The 22,860-nt window shown below is 37.6% G+C and overlaps 1 protein-coding gene across 4 annotated transcripts in view; it reads right to left on the bottom strand.

The window, feature by feature from the left end:
- Positions 1-5,726: 5,726 nt before the first annotated feature.
- The window catches only part of LOC132123776 (semaphorin-5A-like), a 183,344-nt gene continuing 166,210 nt past the window's right edge, over positions 5,727-22,860 (bottom strand). For all 4 annotated transcript variants that reach the window (XM_059534408.1, XM_059534407.1, XM_059534410.1 and 1 more), the window contains 5 exons: positions 15,358-15,528; positions 11,261-11,416; positions 10,407-10,451; positions 9,764-9,975; positions 5,727-6,495 (listed from right to left, as the gene is read on the bottom strand). In XM_059534408.1, the coding sequence (XP_059390391.1) occupies positions 6,376-6,495; positions 9,764-9,975; positions 10,407-10,451; positions 11,261-11,416; positions 15,358-15,528 (704 nt within the window). In that variant the 3' untranslated portion in view covers positions 5,727-6,375. The remainder of the gene's footprint in view (positions 6,496-9,763; positions 9,976-10,406; positions 10,452-11,260; positions 11,417-15,357; positions 15,529-22,860) is intronic.

Here is a 22,860-nt window from a genome sequence, read left to right as displayed (position 1 = left end):
CATTAAACTTATCTTAAGAAGGTTTTTGATTTAACTGTTTTGTGAGGTGGTGGATGGGATTGTACAGGATTATTTTAAGCACTTACTATCAAATGATTGACATATATTCTGCTAGTCAACCACTGTCCCCTCTCTAGGGAGGAATGTTTGTGTTCTCTATAATAATGATGTGATAAGCAATAAAATGATGATACACATGGGAATGGATTATATGGTTAAACTTTATTTTTTAATAGATCGATTATCATTTCCTGGGATTTACTGATTTTTTTTAGTTGTTCAATGATTTCTCCAAGGCAGGTAAGAGATTTTTTTTCAAACATCCTTCTCCGCCTCTCTTTAAGCCTTCTTCTGCGTTCCAAGTCAGGCCGCACTAGTGACTCTAGAGCAGCTGTTCTCCTCTCTGAATGCGCTTCATAAACTTCACAGAATGTTGATGCTGTTTGTCTCCTTCTGTGCATTTCTTTGGAGGGCATAGCAGTGGAGGGACCTGGTTGTTCTTCTGGGAGAGGCTGTTCTTGGGAGCCTGTGGCCTGTGCAATTGAGGACTTGGTCTGGGATGAGGTAGTGTTGAACAGAGGAGTCGAGCAGATTGTGCCTGATGGTGCACTCCCAACTCCAGATTTCCCAAATAAGTCTTCCATTTCCTTTGAGAAAACATGTAAAACAATGTAAATAGAGATGCTTTAGAAATTATTTTTTATGTAAACCCAGTGATTTGCAGTAATTTCAATACAAAAAGCACACCAACCTTGTAATACTCCCATGTAACTTTTCCCTCTCCTGTTGACCGACACCGGTCTTTAGCCCTTTTGTAAGTAGTGATCATGTTGCCAAGTTTTTTGCGCAATTTTTCATTGCTGATGTTGTAACCTTTTTCTTTGAAGGCTTGCTCCAGCTTTTTGTAAAATGCTATTTTATTTCTGTAGTACAAATGCAGATACATTTGTGTGAGGTCAAGCAGCAGCAGCGTGGTCCTGTGTGTGAATTCTATGAAAACAGCCGTTTAAAATTGTGAAAGATCAACTTTATACATATTGGATATTAGTTAACTTTATACATATTAGAAACAGTGCATACCTTGTTGGGTTTCTTCACATTCTGACTGCATGGAAGGGGATTGAAGATTGTGTGTTTGTGTGAGATTTATTTTCCTTGTTTCAACAGGGCACTCGACAAGGGATACTGGATGATCAATCACTGGAGGGGGACACTGAGACAGAGATGCTGGACGTGGAGGGGGAAGTTGAGACAGAGTAGTAACAGGAGGGGGACACTGAGACAGAGATGCTGGACGTGGAGGGGGAAGTTGAGACAGAGTAGTAACAAGAGGGGGACACTGAGACAGAGATGCTGGACGTGGAGGTGGAAGTTGAGACAGAGTAGTAACAAGAGGGGGACACTGAGACAGAGATGCTGGACGTGGAGGGGGAAGTTGAGACAGAGTAGTAACAGGAGGGGGACACTGAGACAGAGATGCTGGACAGTGGGTAGTATCTGCTAAAGAGAACACAATAATAAAAAATCCCCATGATCATTCTAAACGTTATAATGTTATTATGGTTAAAAGAAAAATGCCTTACCTTGTTTCTGTTCTGCAGATCTCACTTGTTGCATTATATATGCTGCATATTTTTTGTCTATAAAAAACGAATTTCAATCAATAAAAATAAAATTCATTATTTTTACATCATCAAGCAACCAATTTTTTATTTATTTTTTTACTTACCATTCTTTATTCTCTCAGCAATTTCTTTGCTTACTGTTAATGTGATTGCTCCCTGGGAGTCTGATAGTTTTAGTAACATATTCTCCATCTTGCTACAATTGTAAACTTTGTGGATGCCTTTTATAATCAAAGCCATAATGAGAAATGATGAGCAAACAGATGCTGCATTAAATTTACATTGTTATCCCTAATTATGGGTTAAACATTTAAGAGTGGGACATGGCACAGCTGATTAACTTGATGTATATCCTACTTAAGGGATAGTTTACCCAAAGAAAAAAAATCTTTGGGTGAACTATCCCTTTTTTACATGAAAAATATTCCATATAAATATATTACACAATTGTGTGTCACCTTAATGTAAGTTTGGATTTCATGTTTAATGACCAATAAAAGTGTGTACAGCTAATTAATATTCAAAAATTATATAAAACAAAAACACATTCTAAATTAAGAAATTAGCATGCATTTGTGGGTTTTGTTTACTGCACTCCTGGAATAAGACATACCTAGATAAAGATCTTAGATAAAAACACAAACATGAGGCCTTATTGTAAAACCGTCACATTAGATATGCATGTTTGATTGACTAATTTATTTAATGGATTACTGTTGTTCAAAAATCTCAATGTACAAAATTAACACAAGCATGCAATACAATAAAGAGAAAATGACAACAAACAGAACTTTAAACCAAGAAAATAAAAGGGTATATAAAGCACATGTCCTAAATACTTATAGTATTATGCTAATGGACTTCTTGGAATTAAGGGAAAAAAAATATCAGCTGACATTCGCTGCCAATGACCATTAAGCTGTGTCGTCAGCAAGTCGTTTCCCATCATGCTTTTGATCAGCGCAGTCGGTGGAGAGCAACTGCGCGCGACTGCAGAATCCGACAGGTGCGCCTTGCGCTCGCGAGAGATTTTTGACATACGTCAGCATGACATCAGAGCAAGGCGGACCGCACTCGGACACATTTCTAACCGGCATGCATCTCGCGCTGATCACCGGTGATCGATTCTGCGCAGATTTTGCTCATCTCAAACAAGCCTATTGACTTAACATTGAAATCATTCGCGCCAGACGCTCTATTCACGTTTGGTGTGAACGCAGCATCGACGTCACTGGGTCTTATAGGCGTGTAAAATTGCTGGTATTTTCTGTCTAGCTTTCGCAACACCTACTGCACTTTCGGAATTCTTTATTTTGTTTTTCTGCTTGTTTGTGAGTTTTGTTACATCTATATTTTTTAATTGTTTAATTATTTAAAAATTAATAGTGTACATATTTGGTTAAAATCGAATCCCTATTTTCATTTTCGAAACTTTTTTTGGTTGGTCCGATCGATTGTGCAATCGATTTTCGAACTAAAAGTGACAGCCCTACTGTACATTATTTTTGCTCTTCTATGCCCCATCTTTCCGAAACGTGATGATTTTTACAAAGCTCATCGTTCTGAAAAGTGAGGTGTATGCTGATTGGCCACCTATCCAGTGTATTTTGATTGGCTGAATACCTCAAACATGTGACGGACATGTTACGCCCCTTACTATACTGTGATGCAGTGTCCCGGGGCAACAAAAAGTTGGAACTGCCCCACTTTATAGAAACAGCCTTTGAGCACAGACCCATTTTAGGCTACTCTGCAGGTTCAGGAAACAGTCCTCCATAAAATGCATCATGCAGCGTCACACTGCTGACTGGCTTGAGAATGGCGCAGCCGGCGAATTCGACGAAAGAGCTTATGACAACCACTTGTGACGATCCCGGGTTGGAAGCTTTTTTGTCCACATTGAAATACAATCTGCGAAGTTTATCTATTTCTAGCATGAATCAGCTCTTGGCATGACGAAGCGAATATCGTCCTCTTTCGGAAGGCCAAACAAAGTAGCTTTCACAACAAAACACAGCATCTCCTCAACATGGCAGCGGCAGCAACAACAATACTACACAAGAATAAAAGTTACACCTGCTTTCTTTGCGTTTACATTTGGGCGGTGTTATGGAAATTTTCCCACATCATGATGGGACCAGTGACACTCCTAATTGAGATTGTAGATAGAGTGTCAATGGTCCATTTGAGAGATAGGTGGCGGTAAATGCACTTATAAGTCTGCGAGCCGCCATAAAATAATAAGAAGAAGAGGCCTTACGCGCCTGCTGATGAGAATGCGCACAGGACGATGCGCTCAGGAGAGTTCAAAAAATTCGGACAATGTGTGAATCAGAGGTAAAAAAATACATAAAATACATAAATACTGTTCAGTTTCTTGCACAGACTGATCATTTTGTGTCTTTACACATCAATGTATTTGGTTTTTATTTGTGCATGTTTTTTTTTTTATTGTATGTTTTAGCCGTGATTCCCATCCACTTACATTATAAGACTGATAGACTACAACGGTTTGATCTAAAAATCTTAGTTTGTGTTCTACTGAAGAAACAAAAGTCACATACATCTTGGATGCCCTGGAGGTAAGCAGATAAACATCAAATTAAAATTTTTGGGTGAACAATCCCTTTAACCTTTTAGTGCCACCGGACATTTAAATCAACTGTAGTTTTGTTTAGATTTCCACTGTCACAGAGAGATCCCATGAATATGAATGTAAGTGGATTGTGGTAAACTACAATTGTTTAATGTTTTTGATTATTTTGTGTGAACTTGCTATTTAGCTAACCAGTTATAAAATGCTCCAAGCAATCTACTTTCACTCAGGGTGAAAGTCTAAACATAAAACATAGAAATAAGACTCATAATGAAGCTTTACCTGCAAATAAAGATGGATTTCTAGATTTAAATAAAAATTGTTGGACTCCTGAAATGGGTAATACCAATGCTATAAAACCATGCTCATTCAGGTTTTATTGCATGGGTGAAGAAAGAACATCGTGTTTGAAATGCATTCTTGAAATTATAAAATTTCCCTATTTAATGTTGTTAGACTGAATGACAAAGAAAAATATTTGCTAAAATATCAATGAGTGTCAATTTACTGCGTTTATTAAGTTTGGGCACATTTTCTTTCAGAATTTAAGATAGCGTTTATTTACATGTAGAGTATTAAATGTTTTCTGTAGCTAACATTCGCTATTCTGTTTGATCACCAGTCACGTATTTTTTTTCATGTTGTGTATATAAAGTGATACCAATATTGTTTAATGTTTTCTGAGTCCTCATTCTACACTGTTATAAGGTTACTTAAATATCAATAAAGCTGCAAAAATAATCAATAATCAAAGTCCCCCCCCCCCCCCCCCCCACACACACACTTTTAATAAAACATACATTTGCCTCCCCACAATTTTTTTTGGGCAAGTGTGTTCACAAAGAGGTTTTCAGGGGTCAGTGTGAATAAATCTAGATTCAAATTCAGAGAGAAAAGATTTAATTTGTATTCCAAATGAGGAGATACAGAGTGCTAAACACTCTCATGCAGTGTACAGAATATATATACAACTCCGATTGGCTTGAGGGCAAGTAAATCATGGGGTAATTTCCATTTTTGGGTGAACTATCCCTTTAAGCCACAACTCTGGATGTAACATTTCAGACTGAACACAGAGAGGTATATGAATCAATTTTAATTTATGCACAAAACAAGCAAACAAAGCTTTACAAGTAGAAAATTAGTAAAAATTGAAAAAAGTGGATTCTCAAGCACCTCTCCATAATGGATTGATGGTTAAGTTTATAAGTAAATTTATTCAAATAAAGAAAACAAAAGCTGAAAAAGCAGGGTTTTTTGGGGGGGGGGGGGGGGGGGGGGTAAAAAGCAGTTTGTTCTTACAGATAATACTTGTTTTCTCATGAAATCTTTAACTATTAAACATCTGAACAAATAGAAACATGTCAATAATATTCATATGATCAATGTTTTACATAAAAAGTCATGTAGCGTTTCACATTCTCTTTTTTGCAGACCTTACACCACATAAAGACGAATGTTAATATGACAATTCTTGTTTTGGTGACTGAACAGGGTTACTATAAAAGCTACATTGACATATGCGTCATGAAAAGTGTATTTTACAACAGAAACACTGAGATTCCCACTGCTAAGAGCTCGACTAACAAGAGTCCCATATTGAAAGATACATTAACACATTTTTCGGAGACCGTGGTATCTACATATGGATTCTGTATATATGTTGTGGTAAACCCTGTGATAGGGCAGGCAGATGCACTGGAGACCTCTGTAGGTCCTCAGTGAGGCACAGGGGCTTCTGATTCGGCACAGGAAACAAAGCAGTCCAAAAAGGCTCCCCCCATTTAGGACACAGGCACCGCCCACAAACACTGGAATGCGACCGACCATGCAAATAAATGAAGCAACAATAAAGGAAAACACATTAGATGGGAATCATGCAAAGTGTCCATGTGCCATCTCTACGGCGAGAGTTTATTGGCATCTTGGTTGAATTAAATCGCCTGCTTTATTTGTCCACCACAGTTCAATTTCATTTAAAGATGTCCGCACAACTGGAGAGCATGATGTCCTTGTTAACTGTGAAAATGGTTTTGTACGGCAGTAAAACAGTCCCATGTGAAATCTGGGTAACCCACGGAGAAAAAGAGGCAAAAATTAAAATCACTAGGTGCTGAAGTTAATGTGATGAAGACTGGAATAACAGATCCATTTTTAAAAGTCGTCATAAGTGTTGACGTCAGTGAAGTATGCATTGGTATATGTTTTTCCTGCTAGCTGAGGGTTGAAATACTTATTTCTTTCCTCCAGGATCAAGTTATTCTTATTGAAAGCCTGTGGATGAGAGAAAAATATACTTTCAGTTATAAGGATAATAGAACAGAAATGGAAAATACATGATTTTGTTTGCATGGATGAAAAGTCAGACTGTATTGGGGTTGTGGATTTAAAAATCAAATCAAATCCCAAAATCAGTTGAAAAAATAATAATCTTGCTTTGAGACTGACTGATGGCCAAACCATGAAGAGGGTTTAACAAAAGACTGATTCACTTGGCTGACTATACAAAAAACAGCAAGAAAGGTTAGTATTATTCACAGAATAATAAAAGGAGCAGTCACAACATCACAGAATCAAGACAGATGGAAATGGCTAAGTAGACAAAGCTTTTCATACCCATATTTTCAACATGCTTTCACTGAACCTCTGTGTCAGCAGTTTAATTAATAATTAATTTAATTAAAATAATAAACAAATAAATAATAATGAAAAAATCGATAAAAAAATATTTTTTTAAATAAATTAATGAATAAATAAATTAATTATAATTTATTATAAAATGTTTATTAAAACAATACAATAAAACAAATAAAATGTTTTTTCAGTTCTTTTTTTTCTTTTTCTTTCTTGAATATTTTCCATTTCGATTATTAAAACTATTCACAAGGTTCATAAAATAAAAAAGTATTTATTTTATTTTAATAATGTTATTATTTCAATAATCATTTAAAATAAACAACAAGTGTGTTTATTTTAAAATGTTTATAAAAAATAATGCTATTATTTATTATGAAGACAAGGCTCGTAAATATGAAAAAATGAGTATTTAAGAGTATTTGAGTATTTAAGAGAATTTATGCAGTCTCCTACATAATTAGAATGAACAATTAAAAAGAAATGCAACAAAGTTGTAAGCCAATACCAAGCTCAGTGGGGTGGCAATAACAAGCAAGCAAGAAAAAAAGATTAATCTGGTTTACAGGGTACAGAAAAAAAGAAATGGGGGGAAAAACGCATGCAGCAAAATGGTCGTAGACAGCCATAATCACGACCTGACACCAAAATTACACTGCCTTCTCACAAGCCTCAGTATTTGCTCTGTGGGATGATGGGAAATGCTGGTGACATATGCAGACAGAACGAATGGGCGAGCACACCTGCCACGTACACGAGGGTCAGGGGAAGAAGAGGGGATTCGCGAGAGGTCTGAGAGTCAGAGGAGAGGAAGGTAATGCCGGTCAAGAGTTAGTAGAAAATCTCCAGGCCTCGCGCTACACCAGTGTTAGAAGACAAAGGCTGGCAAATGTGGTGCTCGTCCAAAGGCAAGAGAACGGAAACATCAGGCTGAAAAGAGGAATGGAGCACAATCATCCTCAGGGCAGCAGGAGACAGAAAGAAGGCCAGCACTGTCGTTTTTGGTCTTTTTGTGAAGCTATCATTAAAGTCAGCATGAAACACCCTCACAAACCATTTACCTCTGCAATGAAACATTTCAAAGTTAAACAGAATAATTAAAAAAGGAAAAAATGTCAGGCGGAGTAAATTTCATCCATCATGTTATTTCACATCAGAATGGAGTTTACAGTCAATTGTGGCACTCTATTTTTTCTCCTTAAACACCAGAAACCCACACTTTTAAGTAGGATTTTTGACCAGGGTGTTGAGGTTTAATGTGAAGTTCACTCTGAAAAGCATCATGATGTATCTCAATGGTAAATGTATAATAGCTATAACGTTTAATTACATAAAATAGATAATTTACCCCAAAATGAACATTTTGTTTAACTTAATTACCCTCATAAAACTTTTATTTTCAGAGCACAAAGAAAAATATTTTCTATATTCTATTATAATTTGAATCCATCCACAAAAAGTCCACACAACCAGAACTTTTTATGCATCACAAAGTACAAAATTACATTATAAATGTAACAACATAATCCATTTTACCAGAAAACATGGACTAAATCACTTAATTTATATGGATAACTTTCTGGAAGACTTTTTAACGTTTGAACATTTTGACCGTGTGGACTTTCAGTGGAATGACAAGAATGATGGGAGAATATTAAAAATATTTTTAATTTGTGTTCTGAAGATGAACGGAAGCCTAAAAAAATTGATCTTGAAACAATTTTCATTCAGTTAAATTCATTAAATTTCACAAATATTTACAAAGAAACATTGAATTAAACATGACATTTTGTAGAATGTAGATAGACTGAAATAATGTTTTCTTGTAAAACATGCTCCAATAATTCTTATAAAAATTTTGTAAAAAATTTATAAAAAATACAGTGTGGGTTTGGAACGACATGAAGCTTTTTAGCTATTAATTAAACATATTTTCCCTTTTTAAATGGTCTAGGTGACATCAGCCATTTCAGAATTCTTTTCAAATCACTCTGATGAAATATTATGATAACGTTTATTATGATGACGTTTTTCTTTAGAATAACATTGACGAATCACAGGAATGCATTGAGAAAGTAAATAGGGTCAACTTAATGTCATGCTGACTTTAAGGATCCTGTATGGGAAAATATATTCCATACTTACAGTAACAAACTGACAGCATTCAGAAGAAGAGAAAAACAATACCACAAGTAAGTTGTGCATGACAATAATATTATATAGCCTTGAATTTCATTCATTCCTGTCATCAGTAGAAAGCCAGGTGAGTAAACTTGTACAATCTCAGGACAGTAAAACATAGAGTTTGCCACATTAGCCTTCAGCTGGGATATTGTGTAAGTGACGCTATTATAGTGCAATACATACAGCTGATGAAATATGCAACTTCACAAAAGTGCCTGAACAAGCAATAACTGAGGAGCACTTTCTGTAATTAGTCATGAGTCTTGTACATTCAAGTCTAATGAAGCCTTAACTGTCCTTCTGACTAAATGTGAAAAATGATGGTGAGCTTTATTTTCGCTGCGCTTATGAAAAAAATGATCTATGTGTCTAAATCTAAGAGTGCACTGCATAACTTTAAAGCATTATGTAATAAAAAACTAAATTTAAGAGAAAGGTTCATTTTTCAGGGTTTAAGTAACCAACTAACAAGAAGAACATTCTCAGAAATGTACTGACATGAGCTGCATATTGGTTTCTGATTTCATTTGAGAAAATCTCACACAAATGAGAGTATACGAACTGAATCAAAACTTCACTTATGAGAAAGCAGTGTATAAATGTATGAATTGATTTAGACACAAGACACATAGCACATTTTCACACACACACACCACATACTAATTACATCATCTCATTTTCCATATTAATAACATTGCTGATAGTATGAGTGAATAACACCCACCTTAATGGCTTCAACTGAGTCGTACTTGTCCAGTTTGTTGATGTGGTTGGTGATGCTGGTGTTGAGTGGGGCGGCGGAGATGGGGTGGATGACCGTGGCATCATGGGACTGCTGCTGGTATCTCTGACAGTAAGTGTACACCAGTAGGGTCACCAGACAGCCGAGTATGGAGCTGCTCAGGCCCACGGCGATCATGTGGAACACATTGAAGTCTGGCAAGAGAGGCAAAACGGCTAATGGCTAAATGATCTGATGCAGGCATGATGGCTGGGGCATTGATCCTGAAGCCAGAGGATATCAATTATCCATTACCTGAGCCAATTAAACTCTATAGTAAATTACAGTCAGCATTGCTGTTGCCCTGTGAGTGTGCATGAACTGTCAATAATTGCTATAAATAGAAGGGCTTTACAGTGACAAGACATTCCAAATGCATATTTGTTTAATGGGTCCCAAAAAGCTTTGAGGCACATTATCTTTGTAATCAGTGTATTGAACCTCAGTTTTGATTCACATTGGATAATTAGCAACTAGAATTATGTTTTTCTATGGAATACTGAATTTTGGCTGGTCAGTTGTGACATTGAGCAATCAAATATGTTTGCATAATGAACACTGAATGTTTCACTGTAAGTTTACTTACCTCCACACCATCTTTCCTCCTGACTTGAACGTGCAACAGACGTTTCTGAGGAAAAAAAGAAAAAAAATTAAGGGAAGAACAGGGAAATTTATCCATCAGGCAGACAAATGAGATCTTTAGAAGTTTCAGAACATTACAGCAAGTGAATTTCAAACTCAACCTATTATCGTGAAATTCAAAGAGCTGAATAAGGAAAGTGGCACCTGCGACGCCTTTTTATGATCAGTAACGGAAGGAAATGAGGTATAAAATTTTTCTAACGAGTTGTAATGGAATGTTACTCTGCAAGACATGAGGGCTCTGCAGGCCAGGCAATATTTACACAAGATTTACAGAATGGTCCTAAAAATTCACTCCCTGCGCTACACTGTAAGCGAGGTAATAACTCCCCTGACGATCCCACGTTTAGCTATTTCCATCGCTACAAAGCGGCAGGTCACATAATAACTCATCATTTTAAAGATGAGCACATTCGAAATTAGGTGACTGTGTACATTGTAGCTCATCATCAGAGAAGGAAGTACAGTTACTCAAAGATAAAATGTTCTTTCTTATAATAAGCACCCTCATGTTTGAGTTTGTAAAACCTGTTGGATTTCTCTCTCACAGCAGAAGTATCTCAGCTACTGAGTATATGAATGCAAATGCTACACAAAACATATGAGCGTAATGCATTTGTTCGATCGTGGCACTTAGACAGGGCAGAGGATGAGAGGCTAATTATCCCTGCATTGCAGAAATCAAAGGTTTGGTGTGTCTCGCATTACTGCTTGTCAATAAGGGAAGATCCTTGTTTGTCCAAGGGTCGATATGGCAAGTGTTTGACTGCAATATGTGTGTGTTTCTGTGCTCACCTGGGATGAAGTTAGAGATGGGCAGGCAGGCACGAGTTTCACTGCTGTTGCCTGAGCACTGGTTGCCGGTGGGAAACAGGACGTCACAGTGGCGCAGGCGAACCTGAGACCCTGATGAGTCACAGGGGGACCATTCAGACCAATCAGACCAGCTCTCTGTACATGACAACAACAAGCCCAAATCAGATGCAAAGTCAATGTGAAGAGTTTTATTTTTGTATATTGGGTTCATTTTTCTTTCATGGTGATTTTAATGGTGGCAATTTTGGTGACAACCCTGCTTAATAACTTTTTTCTTACACCTATAGTATATCGATGACTCATCAGTGTCTTAATCATTCATGAGACTGCTTGTCCTTATCCTGTTAGAAGACGCTTTTCTTAATTATTCACGACAGCATGTGTTGCCTTTTTATGGCAGATGCTTCAATCACGTACATGCATTCATGGATCTTTCTGCATGGCATATGTTCTCATCCATATACCCTGAGTATCTGACAAAAACGCAACTGGTCTTTAGAGATTCTTGATATAATTGATCAAATTGTTTATATAAACATTACAAAATAAGTCACAGTAACAGTGCATGAATTTTCAAAGTGCAGAGTAGAAATGCACATGGATGTGCCTTTATTTGAACATTAAAATCTAGCTATCATAGAATATGTGTGTTTGTATAATGTACTGTGAGCTTACAAAACCATGTATACTGTAGCATATTTGTTCATTTTGATGTGTACGGTACAATGGTGAAGATCAATGTGCATTTGTAGGAACTTTTGATGCTTTTAACTGAATGAGAGTGCAATAAAATTGACTAGATCTGAAGCCGTTGTTACGTTTTCCCCAGCAACTTATCACGCCCACTTTCGTAAAACTTTTTAAAACTGCTGTGAGACCTAACTGGTTCTGAAATAGGGGAATTCAATTCATAACCCTTTAAACCAGCCCAGATGGTTTGCTGGTCTCTAGATGGTGTAAGATGATCTAGCTAGTTTCCCAGCCTGACAACTGCCCAAGATTCCTCTAAAGGCCCTGATATACTCACAGCAAAGTTCTTTTTTGTGCTTTGTTTAATAGTGATAAGAAGTTTAAAATGCAGTAGTGGTAACCTGATGCCATTGATGAAGTTTAGAGTGGCATTTAGATGAATATATAAATATGTGCTGTGCATGTTTCTCTCAATAACAAAATAAACACAACAAAATAACAAAGGTGAAAAAACAGCAGTTCAGAAAGCATCTGAAAATAGTGATGTGAATATGTTAGCACCAGCTCTTTAATTTGTCAGTGATGCCATATTTATTTATACAGCACAGTAGCTTGCTTTGAAGGAAGCTGCTTTACAGTATCACAACAATGAAACCCCTTATTCTAGCACTGGCATTTCGCACCTCAGATTTGAAAAATAGGGAGTGTCGACGGTGAGAAGATGGGAGGGAAGGGACTGAACCAAAGTGAACCTTCTCCTGATACAGAAAATGCGGAGAAACGTTTAGAGACTGATGACACAGACATACTCTCCAGCCAATCACAACTCTGAAATGCATGTAATTCACATTTTGTGGTGTTGCATCAACTTTGCTATTTAAAATTGTAAGAATAAAATGGCTCTGAAAGGTGAAAAACAACCACTTTCCCCTGAATAATAAACATAATGAGTGCTAATATTGTTTTCACTGAGGTGCAAACCATGCATATCTGTTAAGATCTAAAAGAAAATGTGCTTTGGGTTTTCATGGCCCTTTAAACATGAAAAAAGTGTCAATGTCACTTTCAATTAGATTCACAACTATAGTTTCTACTATTAAGCAGGGCCCGTATTCATAAAGATTCTAAGAATCCTCTCAGAAAACTCTTAATTTAGCTTAAAAACTTTTACGTAGGAGTCTTAGCTTAAGAGCGATTCGGGACCGATTTGAGAGCAACTCTGAGTAAGGAAAAGACAAAAACTTTCATCTTATTGAGGAGGCGGGGTTGACCCCGTTGCTATGTATGACACAATCTTTTGAAGAATGTGATTGGTTGGTTGTCCAAGAAGGAAAAAGAGAGTGATTTTAAGTATAGGGTCTATTATAACTCACTTTGAATTTACATGCGCAATTTTTCCTATTTGACCATTCTCACACACACACACACACACACACACACACACACACACACACACACACACACACACACACACACACACACACACACACACACACACACACACACACACACAAACACACACACATTATATGTGTGTATATAAATCATTTTTTTATTTACCATGCTTTTAATTTCCTATAAGGTATTTGATTTGCTTAGAATGATAAAAACTGTTCCACTCTTTCCAATTACAGTGATTGCTGTCCTATTTAAGTGGCCGTTTGAATGTTGGTTTTAATGTATCAAACATGGAATCAAAACCAAGAAGGGCAAGAAAGCCAAACTGGACAGAGGAACAGCGTTTACTGTAAGCCCAGTTAGTGGATGAACACAAGGCCATTCTTAAAGGAAAATTCAGGCCGGGTTTCACAGCAAGGGACAAGAAGCAGACATGGGAGCGTATAGCACAAACTATTAACGGTTCATTCCCCCTGCTTGTGCGCACCTATAAGCCTGCTATATTCACAAATGCAGTTTTTTGAGCCTGCAAGGTGGGAATGTCCAGTGGAAACGAAATGAACTGCGACACAATAAGATGTTCTGAAAGTGCTGTAATTGTTTGTGTGATCACTCTGCCTACAGAAGGTTGTGACAGACCCAAATCATCACTGTTGTATTTTCCCAGTTGCCAAATATCGTAATGTAGTGATTACTTTAATTTCTGGCGCTATGGCATTTCGGCGCTGTGTCGGAGATGTTAGCACGTCTCTAATAAGATCAGTCACAAACATGATCCCTGCACGATCTAATCTATAGCGTCTTATTAACTCACTGTCATCCATTGTCTGCAACACATTTCTTCTGCCTCTTCGTCTTTCTGCCATTTTCTCCTCTGTTAAAGAAACTCTTAAGCCTCTTAAAAGTCCTCGTCTGTGCTCCTAACAAGTTTGACCTTAAGACCTCTTTTAAGGGTTAAGATGCTTTCTAAATTACTTTTTTCTTTACTAGGATTTTTTCTTTAATTTTAAGAGTAAACGCCCACATTTCTAAGAATTTTCTTAGAATTTTGTCACTAGGAGCTACTTTTTGCATTAAGATTCTTTATGAATACGGGCCCAGATCTCCATGTTTTTCCTTGCATCTTACCTTGACATCCTTTACAGAAGAAAACTCAGAATAAGTTTTCCATGAAAGAAGGCAGAGCTCCGCATTCACACCCACTCTTTACATAATCGCCACAGAAGGTGTTTATCACCATATCATGTCAGTTCATTTTTCGAATAGCCTGAAGTATATCAGGGCTTTAAGACAAGGAAACTGGACCTTCATGGCAGATTAGATTTATTTTCCAGCAAGAAAGGCTTGAAATTGTGGTTTTATTGATGAGTGAACAGATTATCTATTTGGCCTCCAAGCTAATTTAAACTAGACTGTACAAGGGAACCTACAAAGGTTGGGATCCAGTTTAGGGAAACTTCCAACCAGGGTCTTCTGATTAGCATTCCCCTTGCTTACCCCGTCTTCTGTCTCCCCGCTGCACTGTACAGCTACACACGCGCTCGTGTAATGAATGGTGTGACAGATAGACCTGAACGCAGCTAATGAAAGTAACCTCACTACAGTTCTGGCTAATGGATGGACTGACATTTGAATACAAGCTCTCTTCTCACATTCACCTTTCCGTGGATCAATGTGCGAGGTTTGAGTCAGTCATCAATCGCCTTATCTTGCCCTCCTCTCTTGCACTCCCTGCTGTAGACTTATGCATATCATCTTCATATCGCAAGCTTGGCTTCACCATTTGCTTTTCTATGAAGTGTGACATTTTGATTTCCTCTGCTTTCATTCCCCCACGGGCCGCTTTATACGCGAGACATGATGAAAGAAAAGCAGGTACAAGACAAAGGCTTGCTATCTGAAAAAAGCCATTCAATTTCCTGTCGGATTAAAGGTGTGAGTGTTCACATAGGCTGAGGTCATGCATGTGATAAAGTCTGTGTGTGTACCAGGGCAGGGTTGGATGTTGCAGAGGGCCTCTTCAGTATGCAAACCCAGGCAGATATCACCTCCGTAGGCAGGTGGAGGGTTGTTACAGGTGCGTGTGCGCATGTAGTGGCCTCCCCCGCATGTCACTGAGCATTTAGACCAAGGTGACCAGCACGACCAGCTCCCATCCACTGAAAGATAAGGAAAAGAGGACACTCAAATTACTGCTGCGCTTGTGTCATGGATAATTTTGGGACTAGCATTGTACACTACTTCAGTAAATAGTGAAAATATTTTTCGGAATATTTTTTAATGTGATTGCAACCCTAAATGTGTAACAAAAGTTAATATCGATAAAGGCAAATGTGTTTTATGATATTTTTTCTCTACACTTCTCACACTGTTGCACAGCAAAGAGGGATCATTCAGAAAAACATGTTTTTTCCTCATTAAATTTAAATGGGATTTATCATAGAAAACATGATTTAAAATACATAAAATAATAAAAATAAGAGAGTTAATTTTAATATGAACACATACAATAGCCTCATAACACAAATGATTTGCAAAAAGAGGTAATTCAGAAGGCATCACATTCTTAAAATCAGAACTACAATGATCTAGATATCAAAGCCTATTCAATATTCATAATTCTGGTGGAGCTGTGAGAGCTTGGCCAATCATAGCATAGCTCATTTACATATACAACTCTTGAAAGAACACGGTTCTTTTGTCTATTGAAAAAAAAGTTACAATCAGCCAAAGTTGGGTTTATCTGGTCTATTGGTTTATTATTAGAGGTGTTTTGGACACTTTTCTGCTGAACAGTCTGAGAGACCGCAGTTATGACTGGATTTGATCTTGAAATAAAATAAAAAGTGAATATGCTCCATTTCATTGAAACAGATCCAGGACATTTTTTCCTCTTGTATCACAATATGAATTAATGACAGTACCTCTGATAAGATCAAAGTGACAAAACGAAGAAACACAAACTAAAGAAATCCTCTGCTAAAAAAAACAGCTGGTTTTAGCTGGTCTTGTCTGCTGGTTTTCAGCAGGGTTAAACTGTATTTGATCATGAAATACTGATTATAGGTAGACTTTAAGAGAAAAATATAAATATGCATATCATTTGAATGAATGACATCACTCACCTCTAATATGATCACTACAATTAAATCATTTGATGTCAAAACCAGTTAAATCCAAATGCTAAATCTGCTGGGAATCAGGGGGTGGATGAGGAGAGAGGCTGTTCACACAGTCTGCTCTACAGCTCTTTTTCTCCCTCGCGCTCTCACTCTGACCCCTGTTCTAATTAATGAGGCTAAACGAACCATCAATTCACTCCCTCCCCTCTTCAGCGAGTGCAAAGCTCAGGGTCATCACCCCCGACAACTGGGGGAACAGAGAACATCTCACAAAACACTATGACTGTCCTGGCACTAATTAAAGGAAAACAACCATACTGAGTCTCATTTTACATTAGCATTAGTGTTTAGTATTTAATATTAGCATACTGATTACTGTATAGTGTACCGTATATTTGCTACTATAAAAAAAAAACTTTGTTAAATGGTATACATTATGTAACACATATTAAAAAAATTATATTACAAATTATAAAAACTTTTTGCAAGCTCATGTGTTACAGTTCCATTTGCATCACTTCTGCCATTTAACAGTGAAGAAAACTAGAGCATGGATGTGCATGAATTAACCGAGATTTAATTTAAATGTGGCCTTCAATACAAAGACACTGTTTCTGTTCTTGCATTACGACAGATATATCATTAGGCATAAGAACAGCTTGTTCCCTCTATATTACACCTGAACAATACGTAACATCTCAGGACTGTACATAACTTCTCAAAACTTTTCTTCTGTAAAATAGCACATCTGCACATTCATAATTATGTCTATTTTCTCTATATTTGAATTAACATATTGCTATTATAATTTATTTATTTATTGTCTATTATTATTTGTTATATTTCATTTTATCAACTTAAATTATATGTATGCCTGCACTATGTCTGTACTTTCTCTACTGGAAGCTCCTGTCACCACAACTATTTCCTTGTGTGTGTAAACACACTTGGCAATAAAGCTCTTTCTGATTCTGATTCTGACAATTAAAATGCATTTTGAGGTCTAGATGTGATTGGTACAATAAAAAGTGCTCAAATTCTTCGATTGGTAAATATATATTTTCCCAAATAAAACTTTAAGTGCCTGTTAGAACATATGTATAGGTACAGCAAATGTGTTAAACTTTCATATAGCACAAAATCAAAATATCCTTCATTAATAAACCACATTGTCAGATTTAATGCATCTTTGCAGATTGTGGAGAAATGCTGAGTTCCCCTTCAGGAGCTCGAGCTGCGTCCGAAAACGCTATGGGAACGCCCTTCAGCTTGACCAGCTCTGAATAATATGTTAAATCAGTCTCATGAATGGGCGTGACGTCATAGGCGGGTGACGTAGCGACCAGGAAGCTATAAAAGCATGTGAGGTGGAACGAGCGTCAGCTTTTTGTCATTCAGCGAAGCTCTGTGTGTGTGTGTCAGTCGCTAATTTGTTTTGTGAGTTACGGTTTTGTTTCACTTTCAGAAGGCTCTCTTTGAGGAGGGAGCCTTCACTAGTGTTTCTCGCGGTGCCGGTCACGCTTTTTGCAGAGGCAGAGCGGTGGCTGTGCTCGCGGGTTTCGCTTTCCGAGGAGATTGACACGGATGGCGTCAATGAGCTTGGTTGCACAAACATCAGTTGCACAAGCATCAGTTGCATAAACATCCGTTGCACAAGCATCAGTTGCATATACATCAGTTTCACAAGCGTCAGTTACACAAGCCTAAATATTATAGCGAGCAGCATTAAGCTCGCGCGCTGTCGAGGCAACACGTGTATTAAATCATTTTCAGTTTTGATGTGAATTTTACCAGACTAGGCCGTGTTTACTCATTTGGTTGTTTGGATCCATTTAATTATGAGTAATTAAATGAAGCATTTATCTGACTATGAGAAGATATAATTTTTTATATATGAATCTTACCACACCAGACCATGTTTACTCGTTTGGTTGTTTGGCTCCATTTAATAATGAGGAATTAAATGAGTCATTTATCTAACTACGAGAAGTTAAATATATAATTTTTTATTATTGATATGAATCTTACCATGCTAGACCGTGTATGCTTGTCTGATTGTTTGATGGCATTTAATTCGGAGGAATATAATGACATTTATCTCACTTTAAAAAATCAGATATACAGGAGCTCATGGGATATAAAATTGAAATAATAGCACTTGTTTACCTCTCTTCCTCTGAGGAGGTTGAGGCGGTCAGCAGGGGCTGCTGGGCGGAGCAGCCCCAACCTATCGTGTTCCAGCTCCTCTTTCTGGGAGTATCGTTTCTCGTGCTCCGCAGAGTCTAGAGTCAGAGTGGTGATCCCAGGCTGAAGGCTTCAAGTGGTTTAATAGGAGACTTCAGCTTTGAGAGTCCTGATGCTGTGGCTAAGAACCTCGGAGGGCAGGCCCCTCTGGGGAAGAGTGGGGTACACCGCATTAAACGGTGCCCGTCTCTTTTTTATAGCTTCCTGGTCGCTACGTCACCCGCGTATGACGTCAAGCCCATTTATGAGACTGATTTCACATATTATTCAGAGCTGGTCATGCTGAAGGGCATTCCCATAGCGTTTTCAAACGCAGCGTCTCGTTCCATTCAGGGAACCATGGTTACATACGTAACCTGGGACGTTTCTTCATTTGGTTCTAATAGCTCTTTTTGTGACGAGAACTATATATGGACAAACCTTCTTGTTATATATAGGCACTTCAGTAAATGACAAATGAACAAGGAGCTGGATTCAGCCTCATACTCCATGAACTGCTCTAACAAAAATGCTAAATTGAAGCTCAAAACACATAGCCATATTGTGCCATTCAGCTCATTTCAGAGCCAGGTCTCTCTGCCGTCACAGAGGATGCGTTAAAGCGGACATATGGCCGTTATGATATTATAAGTACACTGGACCATTGAACTTGGCTTTGTGGACCTGCCACACAGGATTGTGCCATTAGCCCATTTCAAGACCAATTTCATGGCTGTCTCAGAATGCTTTAAATCTGACATAAGGGCTGTGATATAGGTAGAAAAGCCAATTTTTGATCTAACAGGTCTTAAGTCATGTGAATCCATCCTCTTGTTTTCTTTACAGTAAAATTGCAGTGATGGACAAGGAAATAGGTTATTCTTTACACAAATCAGACATTGTAACGTGCACGCATGTGAAAAGTGTCAAATGTGCAACAGTTTCTCATGAACAGTTTATCGTGCAAAAATCTGTTTATTTTTTATTTTCGCTAAGGTTTAGGGGCTCTGTAATGATGATTTTTTTCCACTTAAAAATGCTATATATATTGCTATAATATAATTGTGAGTTCTTTTAGCCACGATAATGGTGTAGTGTAAATCTGATATCGCGCAACATATGTATGCGAGACCCTATAAAAAATATTTCAGTCTTTCTATTTCAAAATTTCACATTTAATTAAAAAAACTTGCTGTTTATTTGTTATGTACTAGCAATCTCTGTGAAAACTGCTTCAAAGTAAATCCTACACCAAATTTCCCGTGTATTTCAATCTAGCAGTGTAAAAGTTTTGTTCCAATTTTGTTTCGGAAATCCCAAATGTACTTTTTCTCGCCCTTTGCCTTTGAAGTCACAGCTCAGGATACAACAGGATAGTTGCTAGTAAAGCTTTTATAACTATATGTGTTGTTGACTGTAGTTCACATTGGTTGAGAAAAAAAAGAACAAGTGACTTTCATATAAAAGACGTAAGTAAACCAAATATTGCAGTTTATCATCTGTTATAACTTCCCTAAATTAAAAAAAAAAGACAAATCAGCTCATGTCTGCCCCTGCGTGACTAATCATTTCATTTCACCCTTGTGGCCTGCAACAAGAAAAGATTCATTAGTTTCAGAGCCTCTCCAGCACTAACACTCGTCTGCCTCTCTCAAAACAAAATAATGCATATCAAAGGTCTAACTTTGTATAAAGATTCAGCTGGGCAAGAAAGAACCAATAAAGGACACAGTGAGAATATTGGTCACAGACAAGCTCTGGTTCAGAGATGCTTATGGAGGAGTAGAGCAATTTGATGTGTTCTTTTCCAAGCTTCCTGCTGGGATACGCTTGATGAAAGTCATCTGTATTATTCTGTCGTCGTCTGTACAAAGGAGCAATCGAATCTAAGTGCTACTAAGACGTTTCATTGGAAGTAGACAAGGACTGAATTAACTTAGTGAAGCACAGAGCACAGTTACTGATCAACAGTGAGCTCACATAGTTTGCTGTACAATCTGTCATCCGCTGTTTTTATAAAATTTGCGCTGCGATTCCTAATCTGTTGCCAATTACTCCTACAGAGAAAAACATCAAGAAGTCTTATCAGGTCTTAAAAGCTCTGGAGGTCTTTGTTAATGAAGAAGTCCTGCTGGTCTTGCTACTGTCACTTTACAGGAAATATGTGATTTCCTGTTAGAAAACAGCTGCTGTAAAATTAAGACTGAGGAGCAATTAGCTTTCCAGCATATCATAAAGAGCTATAAACTACAGTACGCCCTGCTTTGATGGTTTCGGGCGACATTCATCTCCTAAAACAGGCTATTGATTAATTATGATTGCAAAACAAATTCCACCTTGCCTGATTGTGCCTTGTTCACCGTTGCGTATCATAAAAACCCAAGATGCACATTTCCATTTAGATAGCATATTTCCAGCACACATAACAATGAGCGCTCATTTAATTAGAGAGCTTTCCCCTCCTTTAACTTTAGGGTGTACACCATTGTCACAAGCCTTTTAATGACTGAATCTTGCTTTTCCGTCACTGCCGGTGTAATTAACTTGAAATGTGATTACACACAACGATGCCACAGAGATTTCTCTCCATTTCCACCGGCAGATTGAGGTCCTCGCAACTTAAAACAAGGTTGACTGTCATCCATTGGGAAAAAAACGCACTGTTATGTAATTGTACGTATCTTGAGTGTGCCTGTTGTATCTCTCTCTTGTTTCTGCTCTTTCGCCATGGTTTAGAAGCAACACCTGTTGTTAATCAATGCTCCTAAGTGTCAGCCTCTGCTGATACGCTCTTGTGACTGTTCTCCTAACCATAAAAGCAAGCTAGTTCTCCATTGCAGGAGGGACGGGAGATTTTCCCTCTGTCTCTCTTGTGAAGAGTCCCTGTCGTCTGTTGCAGACGTGTGGTTTCCTTTTGGTGACTGATTGTTGTATGACTCTTGTTATTGAATCCCTGAGTGCAGGGCTAGTTGTTTTCATGTTTTATTTATTTTCCAAGTACTTTATGATTTAAGGAAGCTGTAGGGAGGTGGGTGCCATTTATTTTAATATATTCTTTTCTCCTGTTTATGGGTAGTCAGGGAGGTAGGTTTAGTATTGTCTTTTGGTTTGCATCGTTATTTTGTGTTTAGGTTATTTAGGTTCCTAAAGTATTTAGACTTATTTTTGTTTGTTTTGGCTTTTACCCCCTCCTGAATTTAATTGGCTTCCATGTAGATGTCTCTTTTTCTTATGTTCTATTAATAAATCTTTATTTTTGTTTAACTTATGGTCTGGGTGTTGAATCAGTGCTGGGACAGAAGACATGGGCTCTGAAGACGTTCAATTTGTTTAATTTATTTGGAAATCTTTTTTTTCTTTTCATCCGTTCCTTCTCCTCTACCCTAGACAGGGGAGATCATAACAGAATTGGGGGCTCGTCACAACAATTCATAACTTTGCTTTAAGCAGGCAAATTAGGATGGTGTCACTTGTTCACCCATAGATGATGGCGTTCGTTTGTGGTTGGTTTTAAATATTCAAAGGGGTTAGTTACTGATCTCTTTGTTTGGTTACCTTTGAATTCCTTAAGGGGGGAGGAGATCCATATATTGGTGAGATAGTGTAAATCAAAATCCATACTATCTCCAACGCTTGAGGAATTTAATCGGTGTAGGGAAAAGTGACCTGTTGATAATAGCTGACTTCTATAATATGTCTGTTTCTAGAACAGCGAAAAATCAAGAGGTTAAAGACGAATTGTATAGGAAGTTAGTGGAAACCACTGTTTTTCCAGAGCAGGTGCATGAAAGGGGTGGAGAGATGGAGCCGGCTGCTGATGAAGGGAGTTCAGCTGGCATGGATAATGAGGTATCGTATTCTGATCCTAAAATTGCCGTTCAATTAAAAGAACTTGATCTAGCATTAAAAAAACAAGAACATGAGACTCAATTGCTGCGGATTAGAGCTCTCGAAATTGAATCCAATCGCGATATAAAACTCCGTAAATTAGAAGTTGAACTTCAGGCATTAAGTAGCCAGCCTAGTCCTTCACCTCATTCCTGGCAGCCTTCTGCTGACCATTCAGGTTCTGTACATACTGTTTTTGATATCAGTAAGTATGTAAAATTGGTACCACAGTTTCGTGAAGCTGAGGTTGATTCCTAT

This window comes from Carassius carassius, chromosome 42 (assembly GCF_963082965.1).
Source record: "Carassius carassius chromosome 42, fCarCar2.1, whole genome shotgun sequence".
Classification (NCBI taxonomy): domain Eukaryota; kingdom Metazoa; phylum Chordata; class Actinopteri; order Cypriniformes; family Cyprinidae; genus Carassius; species Carassius carassius.
This window is presented reverse-complemented; position numbering and strand designations above follow the sequence as displayed.